Genomic DNA, 27994 nt, shown 5'->3' on the forward strand with positions numbered 1-27994 from the left:
CATGAAAAGACCAGTCTGGATTTTATTAAAAGTTCAGCACCAGTAAATATATAAAAAGAGCAACTGTGCATGAGGGGAAATCTTAAATTAACGGAGCTTAAGGCTAGAGAGGGCTGGTGTGGCAAAAATTCAAGGCACAGGCAGGGCATGGGCACCACAGCCTCACCAGGCTGTGGTGCCCATGGTGACACGGGGACGTGGCACACCGGGAGCCCCCTGTAGCACCAGTCCAAGGGGACTTGGGCTATGGGAGCTGGCAGATTGCCTGGGAGGCTGGAGGAACAGGAGCAGGAGCCTCAGGGAGCCTCAGGAAAGGGCAGGACCAGCTCCAGCAGCATCGTGCCTTGCTCCCATAGTAGGGGTAGCCCTTCAAGCCCCTCAAGACAACATAGGGTCGATCTTGGTGCATCATCCACAGATTCTGGGGAGCAGCTGAAGGGACACAGAAAACCCCAGTGCTGTGGGGCATCACTGCTGGTCAGGGCTCCTGGGGCACTGGGGGTGTGGGTAGCCCAGGCTCCTGGGCAGGCAGGGACGTTCAGAGATGCTGGTGTTCCACTGATGGGAATTGGGCTGTGCCAGGACAGCAGACATCCAGGTGGCAAAAGCAGCCCTGCTGCAGGATGCTAGGCAGGATTGGCCCCTCCCCATGAGTCTGAGTTTCTACCGGTGGCTGGGAGGAGCCTGAAGCCCGGTGTCCCCAAGATGGCATCACAGAGCCACCACCATCCAGCTCAGTTGGTGCTGGCTCCCCCTTCACCTGGCTCATCATAGGATCTCTGCAAACAAGAACAATTTGGTGGCACCAAGGGTGTGGGCAGCAGACCCCCCGACCCTACAGCACAACCCCCAGCCCTGGTATCAGGAACCTTGGTCATCTTTGTCTCCTTTGGTCTTGGGTTCCTGCCACCACTCAGCGAAGAAGCCCTCCTCGTAGTCACCTTCGCCCTCGAATTCGCCATCGGAGGGCAGGTCCAGCACCTCTGGCCCCTCACCACCATCCACCTCCATCTGCAGCACAGGAGGGCAGGAGGAGGCAGAGGGGCTCGGCAGCCTCATCTGCAGTCTGTGCTCCAGGGCTGCTTTGGGGGGTCAGACCCCCCCATCTGAGGAAGGTCCCTGCAGCACCCACACACACACCACCCAGCACCCCCAAAAGCACCATCTGCATCCCGTGTCAGGTACCTCATCATCATCATCCTGCAGGTACTGCCGGGCGAATTCCAGCATCTTCTTCTGAGCGGCCGTCTGGTTGTGGTAGCGCACGGCTTCCTGGGCACAGCGGGGGAGAGGGGCCGGGTCAGCTCCTCTCTGGGCAGTGCAGGACCACAGGACGGGGGAGCTGGGGGGTCCTCACCGGCCGCGGCTCGAAGTCCTCCTCGCGCAGGCGCCAGCGCTCGCGGTGGAAGCGGTAGTAGACCAGGTTCTGCTGCATCACGGTGTCGCCCGGGTCGAAGAGCATGTAGCTGGAGACGCTGCGCACCGCGTCCTGCACATCGTTCACTGCGGGGAGAGCGCCAGCTGACACGGGGGTGACACCCCTCCCAGGGCCCACAGCACCCCAGGGTGCCCCAGGGCACGGCCCCCCGCTCCCACCGGCACTCACGCTTGTAGTAAGCGAACTGCAGGTAGTGGTACATGGTGGCCACAAACTTCTCCACGAAGTAGCCACCCACGTTGGGGGTGAGCTCGGTCTCGCAGTCCACCTTGCATTGCAGCACGCTCACAAAGTGGTCTGGGGGGAGATGTCGGGTGTTGCACCCCTGATCACCTCCCCAAGTCTGCTGTCCCCCAGCCCTCCACTACCTGCGATGGCAGGGTAGAAGTCCTTGAACTCCTGGAGCTCATAGGCGCCCTCGCAGCCGGCCAGACAATCTTCGTACGCCTTGTAGTACTCGGCCAGCGCCTGCTCCATGTCGGCTGCACTGCTCCGGAAATCCCCGCTGTTGTACAGCTTCACTGACCGCACGAATATCGGCTGCGAGGACCACTGCTTAGTGAGGGAGAGCTGCTTCCCTCGGGGCTTGGCAGCACCAGGCGTGCTTCAAGCCCTGGGGAGCCCCTCTCCTGCCCCAGCCCCATCCCCTCCTTACCTCATAGGGCTGAGCTTCCAGGTCGACCAGGTATTCATCCACATCCAGCAGCGTCCTGTAGTAGTTCAGGTACCTCAAGGTCATCTCATGCTTGGGGTTCTTCTGCAGGAAGGTGTGGGCAGCAGACACCGCTTTCTCGATCTTATTTGACTGTGGAGGGAGGAGGAGCCAGTGCAGAGACCTGCTGTAGGGCAGCCTGAGCCAATGCCAAGGGGGCCTCAGCACCCAGCCAGACCCCTGGGCTGCAGGACAGAGGGGTGATCCTTGTAGGGAACAGCCCTGACCCCACGCTGCACAATCGTCCACTAGCAGTGATGAACAGACAGGATCTGGGAACATGGACATTGCTGGTAACTCCAGCCACGCCAACCTCCTGGCTGTGCCCATGGTGGGCACAGGGACAGCTCAGCCTCTCATGATCCCCACATCCAGCCAGGAGTGATCCACGTGGTGTGAGGTGGATCCACGTGGTGTGGGTTTGACCCACACATCTGCTCTTCTCCAGCACTGCCATCAGACCTGGCTGCCGCCCCTGCTGCTTTATAGGCTCTCGGGTTGCAGCTTCAGGGGAGTGAGCAGGGAGGGAGGGTGGTTTGAACGACCCGTCCATGAAATGGGTTTGGGCCAGAGCAGCAAGAGGAAAAGGCATTAAGGATGAAGCCAGGCAGTCCCTTGCCACTGCCAGGTGAATGGGGCTGCAGCGCTGAGTGATAAAACAGCACCCACAGTGGCAGGTGGCCAGGGACCAGCACCCTGACCAGAGGAATGTCCCCTGCCTGAGGCACTCTGGCCAACAATGGGCACCCGAGGGGGATGCCTTATGAAACCTCCCTCCAAAAAACATCCCTCCACATCTGCACTGTGAAGCTGAGCAAGTCCTTCTTTCTTATGGAGCATCCAGACACGTGTCCCATCACAATCACCGAGGCACTGGACCCTCCAGCTCAGCCCCCTCAAGCTGGGGCTCTCGCCTCCCTGTGTGCTCTCTCCAGGCAATGCTCTGCCTGTCCAGGGAGATCTTGGGGCACCAGCGCAACACAAGGTGGGGGAAAGGGACGCAACCACAGGGGCCCCCCAGTTGTCCTGCCTGATGTGTCCCAGATGATGCTGACGTGCCACGGCTCAGGGGCAGTATGGAGGAGCTGGCGGGGGATACCAGATGGGGAGTGAAGGAAAAGGGAAGCACCTGACAGCAGAGTGCAGGATGGAGTGGGGCAGGGTGCAGGGGGCGCAGAGATAGACGGGAGTGGCGTTCAGGGTGGGCAGATCATAGGATGCAGGCTGACAGTGTAGGATGAAGGCACAGGATGGGGATGCAGAATGGGGGTGTCAAAGAGGACGTATAGGATGAGTGGCACGGGATGAGACACACGGGAAGGGGTGTGAACAATCAGGGGGCAGAGTGGAGGGGTGCAGGATGGAGGGGAAAGATCAGTGGTGCAGGATAGAAGAGCAGGACCCCCCCCACCCCTGCCCGTGCCATTTGCACCGCCTCACCTTGAAGAGCGCGTAGTGCAGGTACTGGTAGGGCTGGCGGCGCTGGAAGTCGCGCAGGGTCTGCGCCGGCGGGTAGCGCAGCTGGAACACGGGCAGCTCCCGCTTGCAGGCGCGCAGGCAGCCGGCGCGGAGCAGCAGCCGCCCGAAGAGCCTCATCTCCCGCTCCCACTCCCACGCGGGGTCCCGCTCCCCGCGGGGCTCCTCGGCGCGATCCTCCCCCGCGGGGGGCTCCCCGGCGCAGCGGCGGTGGCAATGCGCCTCGCTGTCCCGCAGCAGCCTGTGGAGCCGCAGACTGGCCTCCAGCCCCTGAGCGCTCTCCGCCCATTGCGCGTCCGCGTACTGCTCCAGCGCCCGCTCGTAGGCGCTCTGCAGCGGCTCCAGCGCGGCCGCGGGGAAGCCGCGCACGCTGTACTGCTCGTACTGCGCCGCGCACAGCCCCGCCGCCAGCACCGCCAGCAGCAACGCCGGCAGAGGCCGCGGTACCGCTACCGGCACCGCGCCGCCCATGCCCGCCGCCGCGCACTGCCCGCGCACCGCCCCGCGCAGCGCTCCGCGCCGGGCCCCGCGCAGGGGGCGGGCGCGGGGGTGGGCGGTGCGTGGCGGCCGCGCAGGGTCTTAGTGCGGCTCCGCCGGCCCCGCGGGGCGCGCAGGGCTGCGCGGGGTGCGCGGCGCTGCGCACCGCGGAGCGAGATGCCTCAGCAGCACCATGCGCGGGCGGACTGTCCAGGCCGGCGGTGCCCGGAGGTGTCCCCGCCGCTGGCCGGTGCCAAGCCCGAGGCCACACGCCCCGTGCCGTGCCGGGTCTCGGCCCCAGAGCTGTCCCGTGCCAGGCCTCGGCATGGCCACACTGGCCCCGGCCCAAACCCAATGCTTTGTCGCTGGCTGGACGGTGGCACTGAGGGATGTCACAGCGCGGGGCAGGAGCCAGGACGCTGCTGAGCTTTCTCCCTGCGGAGCAGAGGCTGCTGGCCGTGCCCAGCGCCACACAGGGCTGTGGTGCCACCACCCCTGTCAGCACTCACTTGGCGCAGTGAGGCCGTGCCCAGCGCCGTCGGGAGAGCCACGTGTCCCCCCCAGGCTGCTCCGAGCCGTGCTGAAGGCGCTCGGCCCCGGTGTGGTGTGGCTGGGGGCTGCACAGCACCCCGGGGCTGAGCCGGGGGAGCTGACGGTGCTTTCTGGAGCTCTTGCTGTCACTGGTAGCACTGAGCCTCAGAGGAGCTGGGTTGGGATTTGGGTTTGGGTTCACAGCCCGTTGCGTGTCCCACCTGGCGCTCGCCAAAGGCTCTTGCCACAGGATCTCTTTCTTGTCGATGGATTTGGGGGAGCAGGGATGTGTGGGCACCGCCTCCGTGAGCATTTGAAGGTGTGTTTGTCTGGGAAGGACTGCTGGGAGAATTTCACATTTATGATCATTGCTATTCGGTAAAGGCTCTGCCAGCAGCAGACTTGTTATTAAAACACTTAATTCCTTTTATTTACTCTCCCGAGCTGCTGGGACTGAGCAGCAGCACCTTGGGCCGGGTGCAATGAGCTGGCAGCAGCAGAAGGAAGAAGAGGAGGAGGAGGAGGCACAGCAGCGCTAGGACCTGGGGCCGGGCAGGGCAGGGCCGGGCTGGGCCTGCAGCTGCACATCTGCTCCCCAATACCTCGGTCAGCTTTTCTTTCGGAGAAAAGAGAAAAAAAAAAGGAAAAAATAAAGAGAGAGTAAATAATGACAGGGGGAAGAAAAAAAAAGAGGAGAGTAAAAAATGAGGAAAAGGGGGGAAAGGAGGAAGAAGATAAATAAATAAAGGAGGGGAAAAAACGAAGAGGAAAAACAAAAGAGGGAAGAAGAATAACCCCTCCCGCCGTGGATCGCTGTGTGCCGCGGTGTCAGTTCCCGGCGGGGGGAGCGCGGCGGGGCCCGGACACGTCTACAGAAATTCCAAGAGGGCCGGGCTGGGCGGGCGGAGGGGAAGGCACGGGGAGGCGAAGGCAAGGGGCGTCCCGGGCAGGAAAGGGGCGTCCTGAACCCCCCGCCCTCCTCCTTCCCCCAGCCGGGCCCTTCCGCCGCCTCAGCCCCAGCGCCATGGCCATGGCCCCGGGCAGCCGCCGCTGCCTCCTCCTCCTCCTCCTCCTCCTCCTGAGCGTCTTGGGGGCCCCGGCGCTGGGCGACCCCGGCCCCTTGGAAGACGTGGTGATAGACAGATACTATATTCCCAAAATCTGCCTGCGGGAGGCGCAGATGGGGGATTTCATTCGCTACCACTACAATGGGACCTTTAAAGATGGCAAAAAGTTTGACTCCAGGTATCGCCCGCGGCTCTGTGCCGGCTGCATGCGGGGGGCAGCTGCGGCGGGACCCTGCATGCCTCCCCCAGCCCCCAGCCCGCATGCCGGGGCAGGCGGGCAGCTGCGGGGACCCCGCATGCCTTCCCCAGCCCCGGGGCAGGGGCAGCCAGGCCAGAGCAGGCGGCTGCCTGCGCCCGACAACGCCCAGTCCCCCCGGCTTTGAACGAGGAGGGCTTTTGGTGGCTGCTGGGGTAACACAGGAGCCCTGCACACGTGTCAGCCTGAAGCGAGCCCCCAGCCCCGGCTGCAGCCCCCCAGCCTGGGCTGCCCCGCCAGGTCCCACCGAAGCTCCCAGCCCTTCGGGGAGCCTGCACCTCTGCAGCTCCGCAGAGCTGTGAGATAGCCTGCCCAGGGCACAGGCAGGATTTGGCCCTAATTGGCACGCTCTGCACGCAGGAGCACGTATCTGCATGTGCTGCACAGGCAGGAAAATGCTTAAAGCACTTTGAGACGTGGCAGCGGCGAAACCCTTCATTATACCAGAGGCTTTGCTCTGCTGGCCTCAGATTTCCTTGGCCCCTCTATTGTCCCTGCTCTGCTCATGCTGGCTGGGAATCAGGGTTGGGGCAGCCCCCGGTTTGCAGCTCCACGTGCAGGAAGGAGCACTGGGGACACAGAAATAACTGGAGCCACGTAGCAATCAAAATTTCCCAGGCAGGTGGTTTTTTGGAGCTCTGGAAAGCAAAGGGATTCACAGTTTGATATGTCTTATCTTTCTTGTGAGCATCAATGAGGGAGAAATTAACTGCAGTGGGAGCCTGGGGACACTCACTGCTAAAAGAATTCTCTGTCAGGAGGACATCTGCTGCCCCAGTAGTTTCTTGGAGTATTTTAAGGTTTAAAAATAAAAACGAATTTGCAGTTTAAAAATGAGGCCGGGACGTCATCTTTCCTCATCACTGCGTAAAGCTCCGATGTGCCATATACAAAATGATTTGGAAGCAGCAGGAAGCCCCAGAGCTGCCGGCCTCCAGCCCAGCTCAGTGGGTGAGATCTGGGGAGGGTGTGGATGGCTTCTGGGGGTGCATGGTCAGGCTGAAGTCCTGACCAGTGCCCCAGGGACCAGCTGCCCTCCAGCAGCATGGGATTGAGCCCACTAGGATCCACGTTTTTGAGCTATGGGCTCTGCCTGCAACACAGGGACTCAGGCTGTGATGCGAGACTGTCCCTCTGCTCTGCCCCACCAGCACTGGCAGCTTTGGGAGCTTCATCCTTTTTCTCAGCTCTGATGGGTCTGTCCCTTTGCCCCAGCTACGACCGAGGGGCCACGGTGGCCGGTGTGGTGGGCGTTGGGCGGCTGATCACGGGCATGGACCGGGGGCTGCAGGGCATGTGCGTCAACGAGCGGCGTCACCTCATCGTGCCGCCCCACCTGGGCTACGGCAGCATCGGCGTGGGTAAGGGGCCCTGGCACGAGTGGGCTGAGGGAGCAAAGCCCCCAGGGCTGGTGTTAGTAGGGACAGGGCTCTCCCTGCCCCCCCCCCCCCGGCAGATGTGGCTCCGTGGCCAGGGCGAGTGGTGCTGAAGTGGGGCTTCCCTGGGAATGAGGGGTCCTGCCCCCAGCTGGACTGTGCTGAGCCAAGGGCCTGCATAAGGCTTGGCACTTCCAGGGGCTGCCATGGGTCTCTAGCAGCCCTGAGCAGTGGTGGGTTCAGAGGAGGCTTCAGGGGGCAGAGCCCATGGCTGGCCTGGGCTCAGTGTTGGTCCTGCTTAAGGTGCTCTGTCCTTGCTGCTGCCCCTTTAGCGGGGCTGATCCCCCCAGATGCCACCCTGTACTTCGATGTTGTCATGCTGGACATCTGGAACAAGAACGACAAGCTGCAGATCACCACCCTGTCCAAACCCGAGCGCTGCAACCGCACGGTGGAGAACTCGGATTTTGTGCGGTACCACTACAACGGCACACTGCTGGATGGGACCCCCTTCGACTCCAGGTATGGGCCACTGGGATGCACCCTGGCCTCAGGGCACGGGGCTGTGGGGCTGGGATGCACCCTCTGCCTCGACACTGGGCCACTAGGGGTGGCTGGGACCCAGGGACACCAGCCTGGGCACGCAGTCGGAGCAGCCTCACCCTGTCCTCCTCCCTGCTCCCCAGCAGGGCTGGTACAGCTCCATGACCCCCCAAACCAGCCTCTGGCACAGCACTGCTCTGGCTGGGGCTGCTGGTGTGGCCCCAGAGCCATCTCCACCCTCATTCTCCACCACCAGCTACAGCAAGGGCAGCACCTATGACACCTACGTGGGCACTGGGTGGCTGATCAAGGGCATGGACCAGGGGCTGCTGGGAATGTGCGCTGGGGAGAAGAGGAGCATCGTCATCCCCCCGTTCCTGGCCTATGGGGAGAAGGGCTACGGTGAGCCAGGCACCACCCCATCCTGCCAACCCCTTCCCTGCCAGCTCTGACCAGAGCCCCCTGGTGTAGGACCCTCCTTCAGGCTGACCCGTGTCCTCTCCCAGGGACGGTGATCCCACCGCAAGCATCGCTGGTGTTCAGCGTGCTGCTGGTGGATTTCCACAATCCCAAGGATGGTGTCTTTCTGGAGCACCTGGAGGTGCCGGAGTCCTGCAAGCGCCGGGCTGTGACCGGGGACTTTGTCCGCTACCACTACAACGGGACACTCATGGATGGGACACTCTTTGACTCCAGGTGTGGAAGGAAGTGGCCGTGCAGGGAGAGCCCCTGATGTCCTCTCCTGTGCCATGGCTGCAAGGAAAGGCTGGAGAGGGAACAATGGGCATGAAGTAGGCTAAAGAGGACAATATCTATTTGTTGCATCTCTTGGAGCAAGGTTTGGTTCCTGGGGAAGCAGGAGAGGCTGGGAGAAGGGGTGTGGGTTGGGGTGTAGGGGCTGAGGGGATTGATGGTGCTGGGGGTTCTCTTGCTGCAGTTACTCCCGCAATCAGACCTACAACACCTACATTGGGAAGGGCTACATCATCCCTGGCATGGATCAGGGGCTGCAGGGGGTCTGCGTGGGAGAGCACCGGCGAGTGGTCATCCCCCCACACCTGGCTTACGGGGAGAACGGTGCAGGTAAATGTGCAGAGGGCTCTGAGGGACGGGCACATCAAGGCGTGTGGGAAGAAGCAGGGAAAGGCTTCACCGGCCTTGCAGCGCTCCAGCAGCTCTCCTCATCCTCCTCTTCCAGGAGATAAAATTCCCGGCTCAGCCGTGCTCATCTTTGACGTCCACATCATCGACTTCCACAACCCTGAGGACCCGGTGGAGATCGAGACCATGTTCCGGCCCGAGGGCTGCAATGTCACCACCCGCGACCGGGACTTTGTGCGCTACCACTACAACTGTTCCTTGCTGGATGGCACCCGGCTCTTCTCCTCGTGCGTGCCCCGAGCATTCCCGTCCTTCCTGGGGCCAAACCCTGGCTGGCACTGAGCTGGGCGTGGGCAGGCACCGGGCAGCACCGGGACCTGAAACAAGCAGTGCTGGAGCATCTGCGCCAGGATGGGGCAGCAGGGAGGAGGGTTCAAGGGACACAGTGGGATGGACATGGCTGTGGCATGGAGGGTGCGGAACTTCATGGCATACCAGGATGGAGGATGTGGGATTCTGGGCCATGGTGGGATGGAGGGGTTGGGATTTCAGGGCTGCCCACTAGATCCGAGGGACTTCTCTCACCTGCACTGTTTCCTCTGTGCCTCCTGCAGCCATGACTACGAGAAGCCCCAGGAGGTAACTCTGGGGGCCAACAAGGTGATCGAGGGGTTGAACAGTGGCCTCCTGGACATGTGTGCAGGGGAGAGGCGGGTGCTCATTGTCCCCCCACACCTGGGCCACGGGGAGAGCGGAGGTAGGGGCGCGGCAGCTGATGTGTGCAAAGCAAACTGGGGGGTTCAGCCTTGCTGGGCCCCTGCTGGGCTCCATCACCCCTTGCCCTGCCAGGGCTGTGGGGCTCAGGGCCAGGGCTTTGCCTTGCTCCCCGTGGTGCTGGAGCCTTTGCTGTGTTTCCAGCCCGGGGGGTACCTGGCAGCGCCGTGCTCCGCTTCGAGGTGGAGCTGATCTCCATGGAGGAGGGGGTTCCTGAGGGCTACCTCTTCATCTGGCACGGGGACCCACCGGCCAACCTGTACGAGCAGATGGACCTCAACAAGGACGGGGGGATCCCCGCTGAAGAGGTGAGTGGGTCCCAAATGGTTGGGTGCAGGAAGAAATGGGGGCACAGGGGACCCCACCCTGGGCAGCAGCGCTTGAAGAGCACTGCTGGTTCTGGGAGCCTGCAGAGCTGTGCAGGAAGAACACCCCAGCCAAAGCATTGCTGCTGGCTGTGGGCACTGTCCCCGAGGGCCACCACTGCTCCCTGCCCTGCCTGTCCTCGGCATGGGCTGTGGTCTTCCTGCCCTGCCCGGTGCTGGCTGCACGGAGCCAAGCAGCATCTCTTCCCTCTCCAGTTCTCCACCTTCATCAAGACCCAGGTGGCGGAGGGGAAAGGCCGCCTCATGCCCAGCTCCGACCCGGAGAAAGTCATTGCTGACATGTTCCGGAACCAGGACCGCAACCAGGACGGGAAGATCACAGCCGACGAGCTGAAGCTCAAGTCGGACGAGGACCAGGAGAAGATTCATGAGGAGCTCTGAGGAGCAGTCCCCGCAGTTCTGGAGACAGGACTCATCCTCGCCATGTCATGGCTGGTCTCCCACCCCGGGAATCTGCCCCTGCCCCTCCCCAGTCCTGCAGGGGGCCGGGTTTTGATTTTCCCTTCTTATTAACTGAGGGTATTTTGATGTGTTCTCCTGAGCAGGAAAACCCAGCCCCCAGTTGATAAACCCAGACAAGAAGATGTCCCCTCCCTAAGCCCCTTCCTCCTCCACCAGTGACTGCAGGTCCAGCCCCCTCACCTGTCTGTGCTGCAGGCAGGATGTAGGGATGTAGGGGGGGATCCCCCTCACCTCCACCACAGCATTTTGTAGTTTAGGGTTGGGGATTGGGTTTTTTATATATACACTTAAAATTCTTTGGAGAGAAGGAGGAGAAGGCTTTTGTCCTGGTCCCTCCTCTGCTCCTGCTGCCATCCTCCCTGGGACAAGAGGCTGAAGAGGACTCGGGCTCCCAGGGGGAACTCTGCAGGCATCTGCCGTTCCAAAAGTCTGGGCCCCCTGGAACTGTGGGACCTGGCAAACCCCTCATCACCTGGGTGAAGGGAAACACACCCTCATCCCCCAGCCCTCAGGGAGCAGCACTGTCCCCCTTGACGCCCTCCCCACCTCCCAGCCCCCTGTGATTGAGACAAATCAGACCCGTTTAATTTCAATGCCTAAATGCAGGTCACAGCCTTGGAGTGCTCAGGTCCCACTGCGGGGACCAGCACAGCTCTGGCACCTGCCAGCTCCCAAAACCTCTGCAGTCTGTCCTGGACAGGGACAGAAGGAATACAGGAGCACAGCAGTGCAGAGCGAACCCCTCAAACAGGGACTCTGCCTTGCACCAAATAAATAACTCCTCCAGGTTTCCAAGGAGTTTGACTGTGTTTGGTTACTTTGCTGTGAAACATTCCCATGTGTTGGGGTAGCAGCACAGGGACCAGCTTCACCAGTGCCCAGGGGGATTCCAGGCTCCAACATCCACTGGGCCTGGCAGGAGAAACCAAAATTCCCCACTGGGATCCTAAAGGCAAGAGGGCTTTAGGTTCAGCACTCAGTGAGGGCTGGGGGGCTCTGGTGGGATGGGGAGTTGGGGAGCAGAGGCAGCTGCCAGCATCAGCCAAGGGAACAGAGCAGCTCCAGCCCCTCAGTGCTGGGTACAAACCATCCGTGACCCAGCTTTAGCCAATTGTGGTTTTATTCCAAAACAGAACAAATCTGCTCTGCCCAAAGTTCCATATAACCAGAAGTTATACAGTAATAAAATGGTCTTTTCCTATTGCTGCTCTGAGAGCCCAGGATCAGCCCAGAAATTCAGTACACAAACACGGTCAGGTAAACATTGCTTAAAACTCAAAATTCTGCCATTGGCCTCTCCTCCCCCATTCCCACCCCTCCTCCTGATCCCTGGCAGACAAACTTCTGGCTTTGAGCAGCAGCAGCAGCCAAGCTCCAGGGCCTTCAGGGACGGCTGGAAAAAGCTTTTTTTTTTTTTTTTTTTCCACAGTAAGAGCTGTACTGGTGCAAGAGGGACGGGTGAGCTGAGACACAAGGCCAGAGAGCTGCTGGTTTTCATGGGGAATGGGGCTGGGTGGTGTGATGGCCAGCAGGGCCACACCAGCCCAGTGGCTACACTAGCACCAGAGTCAGCCCCAGAGCTTTGAAGCCCACAGAAAACAGGACAAGAGAGAGACTTGTTTCCTTAGCCAGGAACACAGTGACTCATCTAAACTGGGTCTGTCCTCAGCCCACTGTAAAACTATCTTCATTCCACCCTCAGCTGCTGAAGCAAGTGCAGAACATCTCTGTCTGAAACACTAAATGAGTTGTCGTGGCCTCAGGAGGTGGCAGGGGTGAATTCCCAGTGGGATGAAGTCCGAGCAGGATAGAGTCAGTCTGGGTGGGAAACTGCAGAGCCAGGCAGGGTTGGGGCAAAGGAGAAGCTTCCTCCACCTCACCTCTCCTGCTCCAGGGCTGGCCGAGGGCATTTGTGAGGTCAGGATGGAGCCCAGCCAGTACCAGCAGTCCCCTCCAGCTGTGTCCTGGGAAGGACATTCCCTGCCCAGTGCCCACTGTGTGGCTGGAGCTGGGACACCATGTCCCCAGCTCACGTCTCAGTCAGGATGTACCGCAGAATCCCGTTCACCACGTCCAGCGTCTCGTCGCTCTCCAGCACAATGTCATAGGAATCCAGGTACTTCTTCCTCCTCTCTTCCACCTGCCAGGACCATGAACAACCAACAGCTGAGGGTCAGGATGTTCCACCCACAGCCCTCACTACCAAAAAGGGGGTCAATAACTACCCTGACCATTTCCCAGACACAGCAGGAGCTCAGCAGACACCCCCAGGTCCCTCCACACTCCCCACGGGAGCTCGTACAAATCTCTTACGTGCCCAAATCACTGGGACAGCCTGCTGCCCCTCCCTGCTGGCCCCAGGCATGGCACCTGGGGAAGGGAAGCACTAAACTGCTCCTCTCACCCACCTTGTCATTGAGAAAGCCAATCTTGAGGATGTTCTCCACGCTGGGAACACCGTCTGCCATTGTCAGGTCACCCATGGAGTCTCCCAGCAGGATGATGCTCGTCCTTGTGCTCAGCTGCTGGAAGTACCCTGTGCCCTGCAGCACGGTGTTGTTCTTGTTGTAGGTGTGGATGAGGGGTCCCTTGAAGTGCGTGAGGACTCCCTGAGCACGTGGGACAGACAGGCAGACAGCTCTTAACCCAGTGGTGTCACTGTTAATCATGTCCCAAGCCTCAGTCCCAGCCCCACACCACTCCCCTCACACACTCACCACACGGATGCAAGGCAAGAACTCACATCATCATTGAAGCCCATGTAGTTGGACACCACATTGACATTGGAGTAGAAGACGTTGGCCTGACGGATAATCTCTTCCAGGACATCACCAATGCCAGCGGAGAAGATGAACAGGGGAACGTTGTTCTTATGCAGCCGATCAAAGAACTCCTTGAAGCCATCCCTAGAGCAGAAATGTCCATTGCACAGGGCTCTTACCAGCCCTCAGCATGGTGCCTGGTGCCCTGCGCTGGCAGCAGGCTCAGCCCAGCTCCTGTTCCTGCCCACCACTTCCCAAACAGAAACACACAGGTAATCTCTGCAAACAGCACGAGCTCTCTGTGGCACCAGCACACCCTGTGCAGAACCCCAGAGCTCTGGGTGCTGCAGCTGGGTGGGCGCTTGTCGGAGCATGGAGCACTCCAGCCTTTTGCCTGGCATCTCCTGAGCACATCAGCTGCTCAGCAGGGGCACAGGGCACAGCCTGCCCACACACACCCATGTGAGTGAGAGATGTGCAACAGGTCGGACTGGCTGGGAGGATGATCAGAACAACCCAGCCTGCCAGGACACAATTCCATGTCGAAGTGGAACTTGGGCTCATGAAAAGCAATCTCCTCCCTGAGCCTGGCAGCAGCCTGGCAGAGCCCAGCTCCCCAAGCCAGCCTTAGCGCCACAGCTGCCAGATCAGCTTTAGCAGCAAGTTCTAGCACAACATTTTTGTGCTGTGGGTGAAATCTGCTGCTGAGCCAAGGGCCTGCATAAGGCTTGGCAGCTCCAGTGCAAAGAGCACAGCTCTGCTGGAAGCAGGGAGCTGCCCGCTGCCCCTGCATCCTGCCCTGCAAACGGGGAGCTGTGCCCAGCACCAGCCCCTCAGCTGCTCCTTGCCAAGGCCCAAGAGAGGGGTAGTGGTTTCAGAGCAGGACGGGAGCAGCCTGCAACCAAGGAGTGAGCTCAGGCTGTGTCTCGTGCTCTGACTTCATTAGAACTCAGCCCCAGGGAGCAAGCAAGGGAGGCTGCACTGGTCACATGGCTGGAGAGCAGTGAGCAAAACACTGGCTGCATGGGCAGGAGAGAAGGGCTGCGGGCAGCCGAGGTGTACCTCAGCATCACATCCACATGCCCAAACCTCAGCATCACAGCCTGTGCCCGTACCTGAGCATTGCTTCTGACTCTCTGACGATCTGGGCTATGTCACTTTTGTGGATCTTCTGCTGCACCAGCAGCTCATGGGCCTTGGTCCACCTGTATTTGATGTGGGAAAGGCAGCAGTGACAGAGCTGCCAGGCAGAGGCCCTAAACAACAGTTGCTGTTTAGAAACAACAACTAAACCTTGTGGGATCACTGCCAAGCCCAGGGATGATTCAAACCTCATGTCCTGTAGTCCTCAGGGACAAGAGGTTGTCAGGACAAGGTCAAGATCCCCATGAACAGCACTCACCACTCCACCATGAGGGGACGTTTCTCTTCCAGGGTCCGGTTGGGATCTATTTCAATGGGATAGTAATAGTGGAGTAGATCCTTCAGCTGGAGTGTCACACAGAGGGAAAAAGAACAAAGTGAACCTCAGGTCTGAAGAGACTAAACAAAACTAGCATTTCTGAAGTTCTCCAAAGCATTGCTCTTCCTAACACCACCAAAACCTTGTCACTGAGAGCCTTCTCTCTCAGCATATCTGGAACTCTCAGCAGCCAGGCTGGCCCTCACCTCACTCCAAATGAGGTACAGACAGCCCTCTCCTTCCTCCTCTTATCAAACTGAAACACCCACACATGCTGCACATGCAAATTTGAGTTCCCTTTTAAACTTCTCCTCTGTCACTGTTGGCTGAAAGGCAGCCTGGACACTTTCTCACTCCATCCTGGCAGCCACCACAGCTGGGAGAGCTGCCTCAGCAGCCAGTGTGACCTCCCGATGACGGGTGACAGGTACAACAGTCACCCAGCCTTACACACAGCACCCACCTTCTTCTTGCCATCCTCACTGATAACACGGCTGGTATCAAGGATGTCTGCAAAGAAAATAAAATGATGTAGCACAGAATCATAAACAGACTTTCTACAGCAACTCCCCAGCGTCTCAGTGCTGGCTCTTCCCAATACAAGCCACGGTGACACTGCGACCTGAGCACAGGCTCCCTGTGGGGTCCCAATGCCGTGGCTCCCACTCTGAGCCCCCTGGCTTGGCCAGGCAGCAGCCTCGGTGCCCGTGGGCAGTGGGATGAAGGCTGCTGGCTCCTGGCTCCTGCAGCAGGCACTGGGCAGCTGGCACCAGGCAGCGAGGCCCAGACCTGCATGGAGGAGGACAGGACAGAGCAGCCAGGCTTGGTAGAGGAGGGCACAGGGGATGACAGGAACCACATCAAATACAAACATAGAAACCAAACAGAACTAGGGACAGTAAAAACAACATCTTCCACTCACTGTGAGATGTGGGGCAGCGCCTGCCATTGCAACCAAACCTGCTCAGCGTCATGTCAAAGTCAGAAATGACCTGGAAGAGGGGGAGAAAACCAAATCCCTGCGTGACCCAGTGCTTTCCGCACTGGCCAGAGGGAGCCCGAGGTGCTGCCACCTGCGAGAACGTGCACCCAGCACCACTCATCTCCCGTGGGCACAGACCGGCAGCCACCACGTGGCCGCTCCGACCAGCCGCGAGGCAGACGATGTCCTCACCCTCCCAGCCCGGGGCTCTTATCGCCACCGAACAGCGGCTTCATCCCGGCTGGGCCGAGCAGGGCGAGGAAGGGGCAGCTGCGGAAAGGACAGGGCACGGGCGATGCACCCCGTCCCACGCCGAGCCCCGCGGGGCCGGTACCTGCAGTTTGGCCACCCCCTGCTCCCGGAGAGACCGGATGATCCCCCGCACACGCTCGGGCTGCCGGATCCGGACCGTAGCTTTCTCCAGCTCGGGAACCTGCAGGCAGAGACCCCGCTCGGTGCCGCCCCGGGTCCCCCCCAGCTCCGGGGGGACCGAGACCCTCCGGGCCCCTCTGTCCCTCGGTCCTGGCCGCGCTGCCGGCCCGCAGCCCCGCTCACCATCTCGCCCGCCCCGCTCCGCTCCGCTCCGCTCGCTGCGGGCCGCGCAGCCGCGGGGCGGGACCGGAACGGGCCGCGGGGCGGGACCGGAACGGGCCGCGGGGCGGGACCGGAACGTGGCCGCGGGACGGGACCGGAACGGGCCGCGGGGCGGGACCGGAACGTGGCCGCGGGACGGGACGGGACCGTGGCCGCGGGGCGGGACCGGAACGGGCCGCGGGGCGGGACCGGAACGTGGCCGCGGGGCGGGACCGGAACGGGCCGCGGGATGGGACCGGAACGTGGCCGCGGGACGGGACCGGACCGTGGCCGCGGGGCGGGACCGGAACGTGGCCGCGGGGCGGGACCGGAACGTGGCCGCCGGGCTGGACCGGAACGTGGCCGCGGGACGGGACCGGAACGTGGCCGCGGGGCGGGACCGGAACGGGCCGCGGGACGGGACCGGAACGTGGCCGCGGGACGGGACGGGACCGTGGCCGCGGGACGGGACCGGAACGTGGCCGCGGGGCTGGACCGGAACGTGGCCGCCGGGCTGGACCGGAACGGGCCGCGGGGCGGGACCGGAACGTGGCCGCGGGGCCCGGCGGGGCCGGGCGGGGCTCGGGGAGGTTTCCGGGGCCGGAGAAGCGGGGAATCCTCCCGCGCTCCGCCCCGCGCCCGCAGCAGCTCCGACCGGCGGCTGCGTTTCCGTCGCGACGAGCCGGGAAGGCGAGATATATTTTTAAAAAAATAATAATAAAATAATAAAATAAAATAAAATAAAATAAAATAAAATAAGTCGCCGGCCCGCAGGGCTCCCGGCTCTGAACCACTCCGCAGCCCCTGAGCCGCGGAACGCTGGCGGGAGAAGCCCTCAAAGAACCATCCCCCAGCATTGCCAAGGCCACCACTAACCGATGCCCCTAAGTGCCACATCCACAAGACTTTTAAACCCCTCCAGGGATGAGGATCCACCACTGCTGCCCTCAGCAGCCTGTGCCAGGGCTAAACAGGCCATTCGGGAAAAAAAAAAAAAATTCCCAACATTTCCACTGTACAGCCTGAGCCTCCCCTGGCATAACGTCAGTGACAAAGCAGCAGGGACAGTGTGTGTGACAGCACCGACATGAGCTGGACTGTACCTCAGCTTCCTCCTGGGCGAGGTGGCACAAGACACTTGAGCAGGCGTTCATGCCCACATTTGGGGGCTGTTACACCCCAGTGAAATATTACTGAAGGGTTGCCAGGGGATCGATCACATGGCTGGTTTTGCTCCAAGCAGCCATCAACACGGTCCAGGTCCAGGATCCAGCATAACCCGGGCTGCAGGGAAGCAAAGGCTGGGGGCAACCACAGAATGCTGGGCCTGGGTCACCCCTGCATCTGTGATGTCATTATGGGGCACAATCCAGAACCAGCAAGGGGGTTCAGTGCTGGATGTTTGGGGACAACACCAGAGTGCTCCACACACCTCAGCAAGGTCCACTGCCTCTGGCTCCAACGTGCGGGATAGCTTGGCACCTACCAAATATTCATCCTCCAACTTGGAGAGGAAGATGAGCGATAGGAGTTGCAGCATCTCCAATGAACTCCGCCTGGAAGGGAGATTCTGTGATGTGATCATCAGTGTAGATGGGGTAGAATTCAAGGCTCACAAGCTCATCCTCTCTTGCTGCAGTACCTACTTCAGGTCAGTAGTTGAAACACAAGGGGATGGGGACAAACAGTATGCCCTGATTGAGGTCACCACACCTCAGCACTTCTCCAGGACTTCCCCCTGCCCTGAACCTCTCACCAAGTGATTCCCCACAGTCCTCACACCTCCCTGAACACCAGGATGAATCCACGTATCAGTGGCTCTTGGCAGTGGCGTTGGAGGAGCCCCAGCCACAGCGCAAGGCTGGAGCCTGGCCAGCCTGGCCCAGCTGCCATGGGGCAGCTTTGCCTTCCCCACACGCTGTGACTCTCTGGGGATCCAGACCAAGTGTTGGTGCTGCACCCGGGTTGAGGCAACCCCACCCCAGTGTCAGTCTGGGCTGGGGGATGAATGGATTGAGAGCAGCCTTGGAGAGAAGGACTTGGGGTGCTGGTGGGTGAGAGGCTGAACATGCCCTGGCTGTGTGCACTGGCTCCCAGAAACCCCCATCGTCCTGGGCTCATCCCCACAGTGTGGGCAGCAGGCAATGGGGGGGATTCTGCCCCTCTGCTCCTCTCAGGTGAAACCCCCTGCCCTGCTGCCTCCAGCTCTGGTATGCTCCAGAGGCTGTGTCTCCTTTTTCAAACAACCAGCAAGTAAAACATTAATCAATAAACCATGGAGCCTCCCAGAATGCCTCCTACCAGTGCCAAAACTGGTGCCCTGGAGGCAGGGGGAGCACAGGGGATTCAGGGGCAGGGTTTAACCCAGCAACACCATGTTTTCAGGACTCTGTTTACCAACTGGGACAGCGCAGACAAGACGGTCTATCAAATCCCTGGCATTTCAGCTGAAATGATGGGTCTCATCATCAATTATGCCTACACTGGGACAGTACCAATCACAGAGGACAACGTTGAGAGTTTGCTGGCTGCAGCAGATCAGTTCAATGTCATGGGCATCGTCAGCCTGTGCTGTGAGTTCCTCAGTTCCAGGCTGTGCTTTGAGAATTGCATTGGCATTTGCAGACTCACTGACTATTACCACTGCCCCGACCTGCGCGCTGCTGCCTGTGTGTACATCCTGCATCACTTCGAGGATGTGTCCCAGGTGTCCAAGGAGTTCCTAGACCTCTCTGCCGAGGAGCTGGCACACATCATTGAGAAGGATGAGCTTAACGTCCGGCGAGAAGAAGCCGTGTTTGAGGCTGTGCTGAGGTGGATCGCTCATGACCCGCAGAACAGGAGGCAGCACATCGCCTGCTTGCTCAGCAAGGTGGGTGCAGCGCAGCTTTGGAGCTGTCCCCAAAGGCTACCGAGGGGGAAACCATCAGTGTTAGTGCTCCAACCTCCTCCTTGCCTGTTTCAGGTTCGACTGGCACTCCTACAATCTGACTACTTCATGAACAACGTCAAAGCTCACGAGTACGTGAAAGACAATGCCAACTGCAAAGGTCTCGTCATCAGTGCCCTGTACGAAATCTACGACCTGAACTCCTACGGCCAGAGTTCCTCAGTCAATGCCAACCCACTCACCCGGCCGCGCCTGCCCTACGCCATCCTCTTTGCCATCGGGGGCTGGAGCGGGGGCGGCGCGACCAGCACCATCGAGACCTACGACGGCCGCACTGACAAGTGGCTGAACATCCCCTGGGAGCAGGAGAGCCCTGTTGCCTATCACGGCTCGGCTTATTTGAAAGGCCACGTCTATGTTATCGGTGGATTCGATGGCACAGATTATTTCAACATTGTCAAACGGTTTGATCCACTCCAGAAGACATGGCAGCAGGTAGCACCCATGCACTCACGGCGCTGCTATGTCAGCGTCACCGTTGTGGACAACTTCATCTATGCCATGGGAGGGTTTGATGGGTACATGCGGCTCAACACAGCAGAGCGGTATAACCCAGACACCAACCAGTGGACCCTGATCACCCCCATGCACGAGCAGAGGAGTGATGCCAGTGCAACCACACTGAATGGAAAGGTAAACTAACCCCAACTAAGAGAAGTTGGGGTTGCACCATGAAGAAAGTTCACATAAACCTTCACTAAATTGGTTACAGTTAAATTCATAACAGTTCACTAAATCCTGGAGCTACAGATATAAAGCAGCCTGCCAGGTGCGGCAGAGATGCGACCAGGAGTACAAAAACTCTTCCAGAGCTGCTGCCGACCTGGTGTCCAACAGCCCTTTTCTTGGGCATAGCTGCAATACCAGGCCTGTCTGCTTCATGCAGCTTGGAAAATCAAGAGTCGAAATCTTGCTGGCATCAACTCTGCACTGTTGCTACTTCAAACACAGAATGACAAGACCATTCCCATTCTAAAACATCCCAAAAACCCTGCTACACCATTCATTTTCTCTTCAACATGTTTCCTCACAAGGGTCTAACCACCCCATTCACACTTTCCCACCTCTCTTGTCCCCAGGTGTACATCTGTGGTGGGTTTGATGGCGATCAGTGCCTCAGCTCAGCTGAAGTGTTCAACCCCACCACAAACCAGTGGTCCCTGATCACTCCAATGAGCAGCAGGAGAAGTGGAGTTGGGGTGATGGCGTACGGGAAGCAGGTGTATGCGGTAAGGGCCAACACCACCCAGCACTGCAGTCCTTTGGGTGGCTGCAGTTCCCAGACCTCCAGGGTGGCCATGTGTTTACATGAGGTTTAGGGAAGTCAGAACCAGAACGGTTGACGCACTTCCTGAGAACGTTATCACCCATGACATGCTTTTGAGTATGAAAATGGGTGTTCGGCAATGTTTAAGCAGCTGCAGCAAACAACATAATTTCTGCTGCTGCCAGCAGCATCAGCAGCACAGAGCAGGGACTTGGGCCTGTTCATCCATTGTTTATCCTCTCCATGGACTGCATCCAACCTCTGGAGAACTGTCAAAATTGACAGTTGCATAAAGTGCTTTGGAAAGCTCCTTGGAGAGCAGGGAGCAATAAGCGAGAGCCATGTTCGGAGATCTCATGCTCTCCGCCATGCTCAGAACGCAGCCAGGGAGGCAGGAGCAGTTCCCATCTCACTGTGCGTGCCAGGATCTGCCTGAGGAAAGGCCCCTTTCAAGCTCTGTCCCTTTGGCATTCACAGGTTGGAGGGTTTGATGGGAGCAGCCGGCTCCAGAGCGTGGAGGCGTACAACCCTATCGCCAACGCCTGGCACGACGTGTGCTCCATGCTAAATCCACGCAGCAACTTTGGCATTGAGGTGATGGACGGCCTGTTGTTTGTGGTCGGGGGCTTCAATGGGTTCAGCACCACCGTTGCCACCGAGTGCTACGAGGAGGACACCAATGAGTGGTACGACGCCCACAGCATGGGCATCACCCGCAGTGCCGTCAGCTGCTGCGTGGTGCCAGGACTCTCCAATGTCATGGAATACATCACCAGGCAACACTACTACCAGCACAGCTCCTCCATGGATATCTTGTTCACCAGCTCAACTCGGAGCTCGCCGTTGTAAATAGTCCCCCTTAGCTAGGAGTGCTGGGATCAGCCATCACTGGATGCTTGTGTGTAAATAGTTCTGCGTATCTAATAAAGTCTTCTGAGCGTCCCATCACTGGATGCCTGTGTAAATAGTTCTCTTTAGGTAATAAAGTCCCCATGACAGCAAGGGAGAATGTTCTCTTGTTCTAAAATAGAAAGAATTGTAACAGGCCAAAAGGATCATTAGGATTTCAAATTTTCACTCAACAGCACTACCCAGCATATCAGCCACACCCTATACATCAACTTAAAAAACCCAAAAGCACAACAGAATGCTAGAGAAATAAAAGGTTTATTTTCATTAATTCACCTCTTACAATAAACTTTAGTACAGTGTATTTAAGGTCAAGAAGAGGACAACAGGATCTGTTTCAAAGGGCCTAGGACACACACTACTTTACCTCACAGGTAAGGACAGGAGTGCTGCTCCCCAGGAAACTGCTGTCCTTCTGTTAATAAGCCAGGACAGCAGAGCTGCTGCAACCCACAGTGACATGGACCCACGAGGAGAATCTGACTATTAATGGTCATCAAACAGCTCATTAGTTCCACACTCTACATTCATATTAGTAACAGGGTTAGATCCTCAAGAGCACCTGTTTTATCAGATTTCACCCAAGACTGTCAAACGGGAGATGGCTTGTACCCCAGCCTAAGGTGGACAGAGCTGAAAATAAATCCAAGCCCCAAACCACTGTCTTTACACTTGCTTTTCATAGCCCATTGGCTGTTACAACAACCTGTGACAAGGCTGTATTAAGAACATAAAAAGTTCTAATACCTTGGGACTGGGATTGTTGTCAGCCACCAGGGTATTCCACAAAACACAAGATGAGCCAAGAGTTTGGATTTTAATATTTACTGTAATGGATAAAAATGTCATTGCAATAGTCAAGCAGAATCCTGGGTACAGTTGTTCACAGCACATGTAACATCGGGCTGTTTGCTTCATCTCTGGAATGGACTCCATTATGTGCAAGGGAGTCATTAAAAACACAACCCCTGGCTACTAATGGAGTATCCAGGTAGTTATAAAATATTATGTACACATATGGCCCCTGGGAGTTACCAAAGTGACCACTAGCACCTGGCAGGTGCCACTGGTACTTTGAGCAGAAAGCCAGGACGTGACACGTGTGTTTGGTGGCAGGTATCAGGACAGGTGCAGAGGTGTGATTGTCCTAAGGAGGAAGAGAACTCCTCCCAATGTCCTTTTCCCTCAGTGAAGCCAGCAGCCAGCCTTCTCACCCTTACTGAACACACACTGGGATCCTGCTGACAGCTGACCTGCCTCTAGAAACACACAGGAGGAATTCCCAGGCTTTTGTTTATGGGATCATTTGATAAACACCCAGCAAGCTATGGTGGTCAAGGGCACAAGAAATTGTTATGGATTCACAGGCTTGTGGGCTAAACTGCAGCCGGAGGCATGAATGCAATTCTCCCAACACCTCACGTGATGCAATGGATCATTTGACCTATCAGTTACAAACCACATCAGGGCCACTACTCCCCTGGGATTCAAGGCTAAAAAAACCCAACTGCTTAAAACTATCCCTGAACTGGCAGAGCAAACATGAAGAGCAGCCCGTGCTGCTGCCAGGCCCCCACCCAGAGCACATGGAGGGACAGCAAGGCACACACAGCATGCGGCTGGCACACAAGGGTTACCTGTCCAGGGATGGGGCTGGGCTCACACTGCCTCTGAGGGGAGCGCCTTTAGTAAACGCCACAGCTTGTCCGTCAGCCCAAAGTCCTCCTGGGAAGTGCAATATCAATTCTGCTTAGAAAAAGCAAGACTGCAAGGTTTGTTCTCGCCTCTTTTTTGCACAGGGCCATGCATTAAATATTCAGCTCCTATTCCAACTGAAAGAACCGTCTTGGTGTTTCTCCCTACAAACTGTCTGTATTTGGTGATAGACTACAAGAGAGCTTGGAGAGAGCTGTGGTGGTGACCTACCACTCTCCAACTGCCTGTTACATCCCTCCAGCTGACTCTGCAGTGTGGAGGACATGAACTCTTCTCCGTTGCTTTGGTGCAAAGTCTGGGAAAGCATCTTAAAATCAGCTCCCAGAAATTGCTGTTACATCAATGGATTCAGCATCAGAGGCATTTGCACTTTATCACAAACTGCTGCAGAAGCAGCAATTCTGCCCCTACTCCAGCCAGACCTGTAAGGGTCCATGAGCAAGACTCCATGGATCAACCCCCAGCTTACAAGCCTGCAGCAGCTGTTTGGGAACAGTCACCTGCAAACCTCACCTTACACTCACCTATTTCCTCTTGCATGAAGCCAGTAGCATAGACTTCACCTGCCCCAACAACCCAACAGGCAAAGAAAATAAAACATGGTTACCACAGAGGAGTAAACCAGGACAAACTGTTCAGAATTTCAAGTTTGGTAGTTTTTTAAACTAAGGCTGGAGACTCTCTCACAAACAGACAAGTTGTTGATATCAAAGTGGCCCACGAACCACAAAGTGGAGCATTAAGGGACGTACACATCAGAGAAACCTTTACACACTGAGTGGTGGAAAGACTTACCCCAAGTTTCAGATATGATCTGGGCTGCCTGTTGAACTGGAAAAGGAAAATGAGCAGCTCAGGAAGCAAAACAATTAAGACCAAAACAAACCCTAAATTGGTTAAAAGTTCTTTGCAAAGAAGTCACCCACATCAAAACCATCAGCAAATCATCAACAAACCAAGAACACTAACAGATTTTCCAGAAAGGTTTTGTCTACACAAATTTTGTAATACCAAGGTTACTCCTCCCATTCCCTTCCCTAAGATCCTGAGTTAAGACTGCATGGAAAAACCTGGAACATTCAAAAGAAGGGAAGGATGGGGAGAAAAGGAGGTAGGAAGTATACACTGAAACTGTTAGTAACTGAAAGGGTCCTGGAGCCTCTTGGACTGGGGAGAAGGAGTGCTCAGTGGGACAGAGAGGCAGGGATATTCCAAAGAGACTATCCCACATTCTGTTCCCTGGGAGTGCAGCAGGAAGCATCCAGAGCCAACCAGGGCACTTGCCTGTACAGCCACCTCAAAATGCCAAAAGGTGTTTAAATGAGCTTAAATCTCACCCCCACAGCAAGTGAGGAAATTCAGGTAATTGGAGACTCTGAAAGCCCAGCTCTCCCCCCTGCAGGAGCACACGTGCCAGCTTGGTACAGAGCTGCTGGGAGTCCCTTGGGACAGCACAGGAGGGCAAAGGCTTCTCACTGTCAGAGAGAGGCTGGGAACAGCAGGGGCTCTTTCATCACTTTTCACTAGAATTAAAACGTGCAACATTTGAGAAAAGACCTACCAGTAGCTCAGATTTCGCTATATTCCCATGAAATAATCCCACTCTCACTGATCCTCTCTGACAGAACTGAACAACCAGTGTGGGTGGGTGGCTCATCACCGGGTGTCACTCCTTTGTTCAGGCTCTTGACCCAAGTTCTTAAGTTTGAGTCAGTCAAACCTGCAAATACACCTGAAAAAAATCCACTGCCTCAAGCTCTCTTTTAGCAAGTGTCTTGTGTCCAACCAATCATCCATTTATAAACAAACTCTGCAGCCTCTCTACAACACACAAATACAAAATATTTAACACACTTAGAAACATCCTGAAGTAATTTAATAAAGAAAGATTGTGCTTTTCTTTCATACAGAACTATTGCACTTGCCTCCAGCTTGGGAAAGCCAAGTACACCAACACCAATCCTGTGAAGTTTAGTCACTGAGGAGAGAATCAAAGGAATGTCAAGAGATAAGTGCAAATGAAACAGGTGCTTTCAAGCACACACAAATGTAACCACTAAATTATTAAGAGAGAGATCTTTGATTTTCCAAGTAGAACTGTTAGAGATTAACTCTACAGAAATCCTTGGAACCAAAGATCTGAGGAAAGAAGTAACAGGCTTAATGCTCCCAGTGACATTTCACAGCCCGATACAGGCTACAGCTTTTCCCTGGGTATCATTAAGGAATACTGTTGGATTCACGGAGTGTCTCAATTCCCACCCACCCCCAACTTCTGAGCTTCTGAATTTTCAGTACACAACAGATGCTGGTTTTATGCATCAAATCAAATCCACACCCTCATGTCTTATAAAGACACATCAAGCCTAACAAGTGGGTTTATTTCCTAGGCTCATCAGGAGTTATATTGCAGACCCTAGCACTCGATCTGGGAGCGCGGCATCCTCCGTAAGCTCAGGGAGTATCGGTGCATCTCCTGCATCTGCCTTTCCTGCATTTGCCTTATTCTATCTTTTTGCCACATGAGATTTTGTGGCATGGGGTACCTCTGTGTTCCCTGCAGGCACCTGAAGGGGATTCTCACATGGCAGGCAGTGGCTCTGCAGCGGGGCTGTGGCATTGGGGGCAGGAGCATCCAGCGCTTCCGCTCGGCGCAGTAGCGATAGGCCTCCTTCCTGTACTGCTTGTCAATGTCATCGCTGTTCTTCCACCCCCCAATGATAAACACGTCATCTTTGTAGTAACAAATAGCTGCTCCTTCAATGCTCAGGACCTCGGGGGGCAAGGATTCCAGGATCTCATCCGAGGCCCTGCTGGAGATCTTTCCCTTGGCCTCCTCGTTGTCTATGGGGTAACTCTTGGGGCAGCACGATGCCGTGTGGTAGAAGTTGGTGCTGGCAACAGACATCTGGAAAGAGCAGTAGTTGTCGATGAGGGGCAGGGACTCCACGTCCTGCCACTGCCTGGTTTCAGCATCGTATCTGATGATAACAGCCCTCAGCCCGTCCTCGCTGTCACTGTCAACCGGGGTGCGGGCGGCCACATACACATACCGGTCCTCCACGGAGACGGCTTTGACATCCCGCAGGATCTTTGGTGCCGACTCCAGGTTCAGCCATTTGTCCTGCTCAGGATTATAAATGGCCACATCTTTAAAGCCTGGACTGAAATTGCCATGTCCACCAATACTGTACAAGTTGCCTTTCACTTCAGTAAGGCCAAAGGAATGCTTCCTGGTGATTAGGTTTGAAACCTGCTCCCAAATATTTCTGTTTGGATTGTACCTTTCCATAGTCTTGGCAAACCCGGGTTCCATGGAGCCAGCCACGTACACGTAGGACTCCGTCACGGCCACGGCATGCCCGTCCAGGTGGTTGTGGATGTGAGGCAGGTTGACCCACCTGTCCTCGTCGATGAAGTAGCCCACGCACTCGCTCAGGTAGTCGCCACCCTCGGACACGCCGCCGATGACCATAATGACGTCCATGTTCTGGCCGAAGCGCGGCAGCAGCGCGGCGGGACAGGCGGAATGCTGCAGGTTCCCGGACTGCAGGTTCTCAGAGCGCAGGGCATGGCTCTCCACGGCCTCGGACACCAACTTCACACAGGCCTCGCTGCTCGACACCAGCCGCTCAGATTTGACGTGGCGAGTCAGATACGTGGGTTTCATCTGAGACAATCTTAGCAGCTTAAAGAGATCTTCAAAGTACCTCTCTCTTTCCTCAGGATTTTTCTGAACCCACTTCAAAACAGTCTCAAAGAGGATTTCTTCAGAGTCCACCGTGATCTCTGAGTCTGAGAGCCAGTCCCGGACAAGGTGAAATGGCAAAGTGTAGAACTCCTCATCTTGGATGACTTTGTGGAAGTTTCTCCTGATCATATCCTGCGCTTTGAGGGCCAGCTGATTCAGGGAATACATGTGGGCCAAGCTGTGAATCGCCACACAGTTGGAGAGGTTCAGTTTCTTCTTCAGAAACTCTCCACAGAAGTCCTTCAACCGGGTGAGCAGAAACCTGCAGGACAAACAAGGGAGTTACACATCCCCGGAGGTGTTCCAGGCCAGGTTGGATGGGGCTTGGAGCAACCTGGGACAGTGGAACGTGTCCCTGCCCATGGCAGGGTGCCGGAATGAGATGAACTTCCAAGGTCCCTTCCAGCCCAAACCACCAGTCTGTGATCCTCTGATGCTGTGACCCGGTCCCCGCCAGCCCCCGCCAGGGCCGCACTTACCTGTCCGCCATCTCCAGCACCTCATGGACGTTGCCGGGGCTCACGCGGATGGTGCCGGTGTACATGAAACCGATAACGGCCTCCACCGTGTCGGGGTCGGGGCCGCCCTCCGAGCTCCACTTCTGCAGCTCCACGCGACCCGAGCGCGACTCCGCGAACCCCCCCGAGAGCAGCGGCGTGAAGTATTCGGTGGCGGCGGCCAGGACGGACCGGTGCGCCCGGTACTCGCGGGCCATGCCCGCGCCGCCGAAAGCCAGCGTGATGTCGCAGTACAGGCCGTGGCGGCGCTGCTCGTTCTGCCGCCAGGCCAGGTCGGAGCAGTGCGCCGGGCACCCGAACTCCTCCGCCTCAGCCTCCCCTTCCGCCGCGCTGCCGCGCGGGGCCCCGCGATCCGCCTCAGGCGGGCCTGGACCGGGACCGGGGCCGGGGCCGGGGCCGGGGCCGGGACCGGGCTGTGGCTGCGGACAGGCCGCGGCCGCCGCCATCTTGTCCGACATGGCGGGCGGGGCGCGGCGGCGCCGCCTGGCGGAGGGAGAGCGCCGCT

The 27994-nt window shown here is 57.6% G+C and overlaps 5 protein-coding genes across 6 annotated transcripts; 2 read left to right on the forward strand and 3 right to left on the reverse strand.

The window, feature by feature from the left end:
• On the reverse strand, positions 1 to 4133 carry P3H4 (prolyl 3-hydroxylase family member 4 (inactive)). The gene is made up of 8 exons (XM_068212292.1): positions 3591 to 4133; positions 2094 to 2243; positions 1807 to 1978; positions 1607 to 1735; positions 1358 to 1503; positions 1186 to 1272; positions 870 to 1011; positions 1 to 779 (listed from the first exon to the last, which is right to left on the reverse strand). The coding sequence occupies exons 1-8, from the start codon at positions 4095 to 4097 to the stop codon at positions 769 to 771; spliced, it is 1344 nt and encodes a 447-aa protein (XP_068068393.1). The 5' UTR covers positions 4098 to 4133; the 3' UTR covers positions 1 to 768.
• A 1285-nt stretch (positions 4134 to 5418) lies between these two features.
• FKBP10 (FKBP prolyl isomerase 10) lies at positions 5419 to 11397 on the forward strand. Of its 2 annotated transcripts, XM_068212290.1 has the most exons (10): positions 5465 to 5879; positions 7173 to 7318; positions 7666 to 7855; positions 8133 to 8278; positions 8383 to 8572; positions 8814 to 8959; positions 9075 to 9264; positions 9592 to 9734; positions 9896 to 10059; positions 10333 to 11397. In XM_068212290.1, exons 1-10 carry the CDS (start codon positions 5659 to 5661, stop codon positions 10516 to 10518), a joined length of 1722 nt encoding a protein of 573 aa, XP_068068391.1. In that variant the 5' UTR covers positions 5465 to 5658; the 3' UTR covers positions 10519 to 11397. The 2 variants fall into 2 exon arrangements, with proteins under 2 accessions (XP_068068392.1, XP_068068391.1); XM_068212291.1 differs by lacking the exons at positions 8383 to 8572; positions 8814 to 8959 and having other exon boundaries at positions 5419 to 5879.
• A 304-nt stretch (positions 11398 to 11701) lies between these two features.
• On the reverse strand, positions 11702 to 17933 carry NT5C3B (5'-nucleotidase, cytosolic IIIB). Its single transcript, XM_068212293.1, has 9 exons — positions 17865 to 17933; positions 16140 to 16238; positions 15746 to 15815; positions 15287 to 15333; positions 14764 to 14849; positions 14477 to 14566; positions 13343 to 13505; positions 13008 to 13208; positions 11702 to 12739 (listed from the first exon to the last, which is right to left on the reverse strand). Exons 1-9 carry the CDS (start codon positions 17916 to 17918, stop codon positions 12629 to 12631), a joined length of 921 nt encoding a protein of 306 aa, XP_068068394.1. The 5' UTR covers positions 17919 to 17933; the 3' UTR covers positions 11702 to 12628.
• On the forward strand, positions 17736 to 21548 carry KLHL10 (kelch like family member 10). Its single transcript, XM_068212289.1, has 5 exons — positions 17736 to 18029; positions 18764 to 19250; positions 19344 to 19961; positions 20408 to 20557; positions 21073 to 21548. Exons 1-5 carry the CDS (start codon positions 17896 to 17898, stop codon positions 21442 to 21444), a joined length of 1761 nt encoding a protein of 586 aa, XP_068068390.1. The 5' UTR covers positions 17736 to 17895; the 3' UTR covers positions 21445 to 21548.
• Positions 21549 to 21743: 195 nt separating this feature from the next.
• On the reverse strand, positions 21744 to 27971 carry KLHL11 (kelch like family member 11). The gene is made up of 2 exons (XM_068212288.1): positions 27451 to 27971; positions 21744 to 27233 (listed from the first exon to the last, which is right to left on the reverse strand). Exons 1-2 carry the CDS (start codon positions 27945 to 27947, stop codon positions 25637 to 25639), a joined length of 2094 nt encoding a protein of 697 aa, XP_068068389.1. The 5' UTR covers positions 27948 to 27971; the 3' UTR covers positions 21744 to 25636.
• Positions 27972 to 27994: the final 23 nt, after the last annotated feature.

This window comes from Anomalospiza imberbis, chromosome 22 (genome assembly GCF_031753505.1).
Source record: "Anomalospiza imberbis isolate Cuckoo-Finch-1a 21T00152 chromosome 22, ASM3175350v1, whole genome shotgun sequence".
Classification (NCBI taxonomy): Eukaryota; Metazoa; Chordata; class Aves; order Passeriformes; family Viduidae; genus Anomalospiza; species Anomalospiza imberbis.

Excerpts from the sequence above, each read along its gene's own strand:
- P3H4 (XM_068212292.1), bottom strand. The coding sequence starts at position 4,097 with ATGGGCGGCGCGGTGCCGGTAGCGGTACCGCGGCCTCTGCCGGCGTTG. Across the intron at positions 1,979-2,093 it reads TGGAAGCTCAGCCCTATGAG|CCGATATTCGTGCGGTCAGT; the intron begins GTAAGGAGGGGA and ends TGGTCCTCGCAG. Across the intron at positions 1,504-1,606 it reads GCAGTTCGCTTACTACAAGC|TGAACGATGTGCAGGACGCG; the intron begins GTGAGTGCCGGT and ends CTCTCCCCGCAG.
- FKBP10 (XM_068212290.1), top strand. The coding sequence starts at position 5,659 with ATGGCCATGGCCCCGGGCAGCCGCCGCTGCCTCCTCCTCCTCCTCCTC. Across the intron at positions 7,856-8,132 it reads GGGACCCCCTTCGACTCCAG|CTACAGCAAGGGCAGCACCT; the intron begins GTATGGGCCACT and ends CTCCACCACCAG. Across the intron at positions 10,060-10,332 it reads GGGGGATCCCCGCTGAAGAG|TTCTCCACCTTCATCAAGAC; the intron begins GTGAGTGGGTCC and ends TTCCCTCTCCAG.
- KLHL10 (XM_068212289.1), top strand. The coding sequence starts at position 17,896 with ATGAGCGATAGGAGTTGCAGCATCTCCAATGAACTCCGCCTGGAAGGG. Across the intron at positions 19,251-19,343 it reads TCGCCTGCTTGCTCAGCAAG|GTTCGACTGGCACTCCTACA; the intron begins GTGGGTGCAGCG and ends TGCCTGTTTCAG. Across the intron at positions 19,962-20,407 it reads CAACCACACTGAATGGAAAG|GTGTACATCTGTGGTGGGTT; the intron begins GTAAACTAACCC and ends TCTTGTCCCCAG.
- NT5C3B (XM_068212293.1), bottom strand. The coding sequence starts at position 17,918 with ATGCTGCAACTCCTATCGCTCATCTTCCTCTCCAAGTTGGAGGATGAA. Across the intron at positions 15,816-16,139 it reads AGGGGGTGGCCAAACTGCAG|GTCATTTCTGACTTTGACAT; the intron begins GTACCGGCCCCG and ends CCCCTCTTCCAG. Across the intron at positions 15,334-15,745 it reads GCGCTGCCCCACATCTCACA|ACATCCTTGATACCAGCCGT; the intron begins GTGAGTGGAAGA and ends TTTTCTTTGCAG.
- KLHL11 (XM_068212288.1), bottom strand. The coding sequence starts at position 27,947 with ATGTCGGACAAGATGGCGGCGGCCGCGGCCTGTCCGCAGCCACAGCCC. Across the intron at positions 27,234-27,450 it reads GTGCTGGAGATGGCGGACAG|GTTTCTGCTCACCCGGTTGA; the intron begins GTAAGTGCGGCC and ends TTTGTCCTGCAG.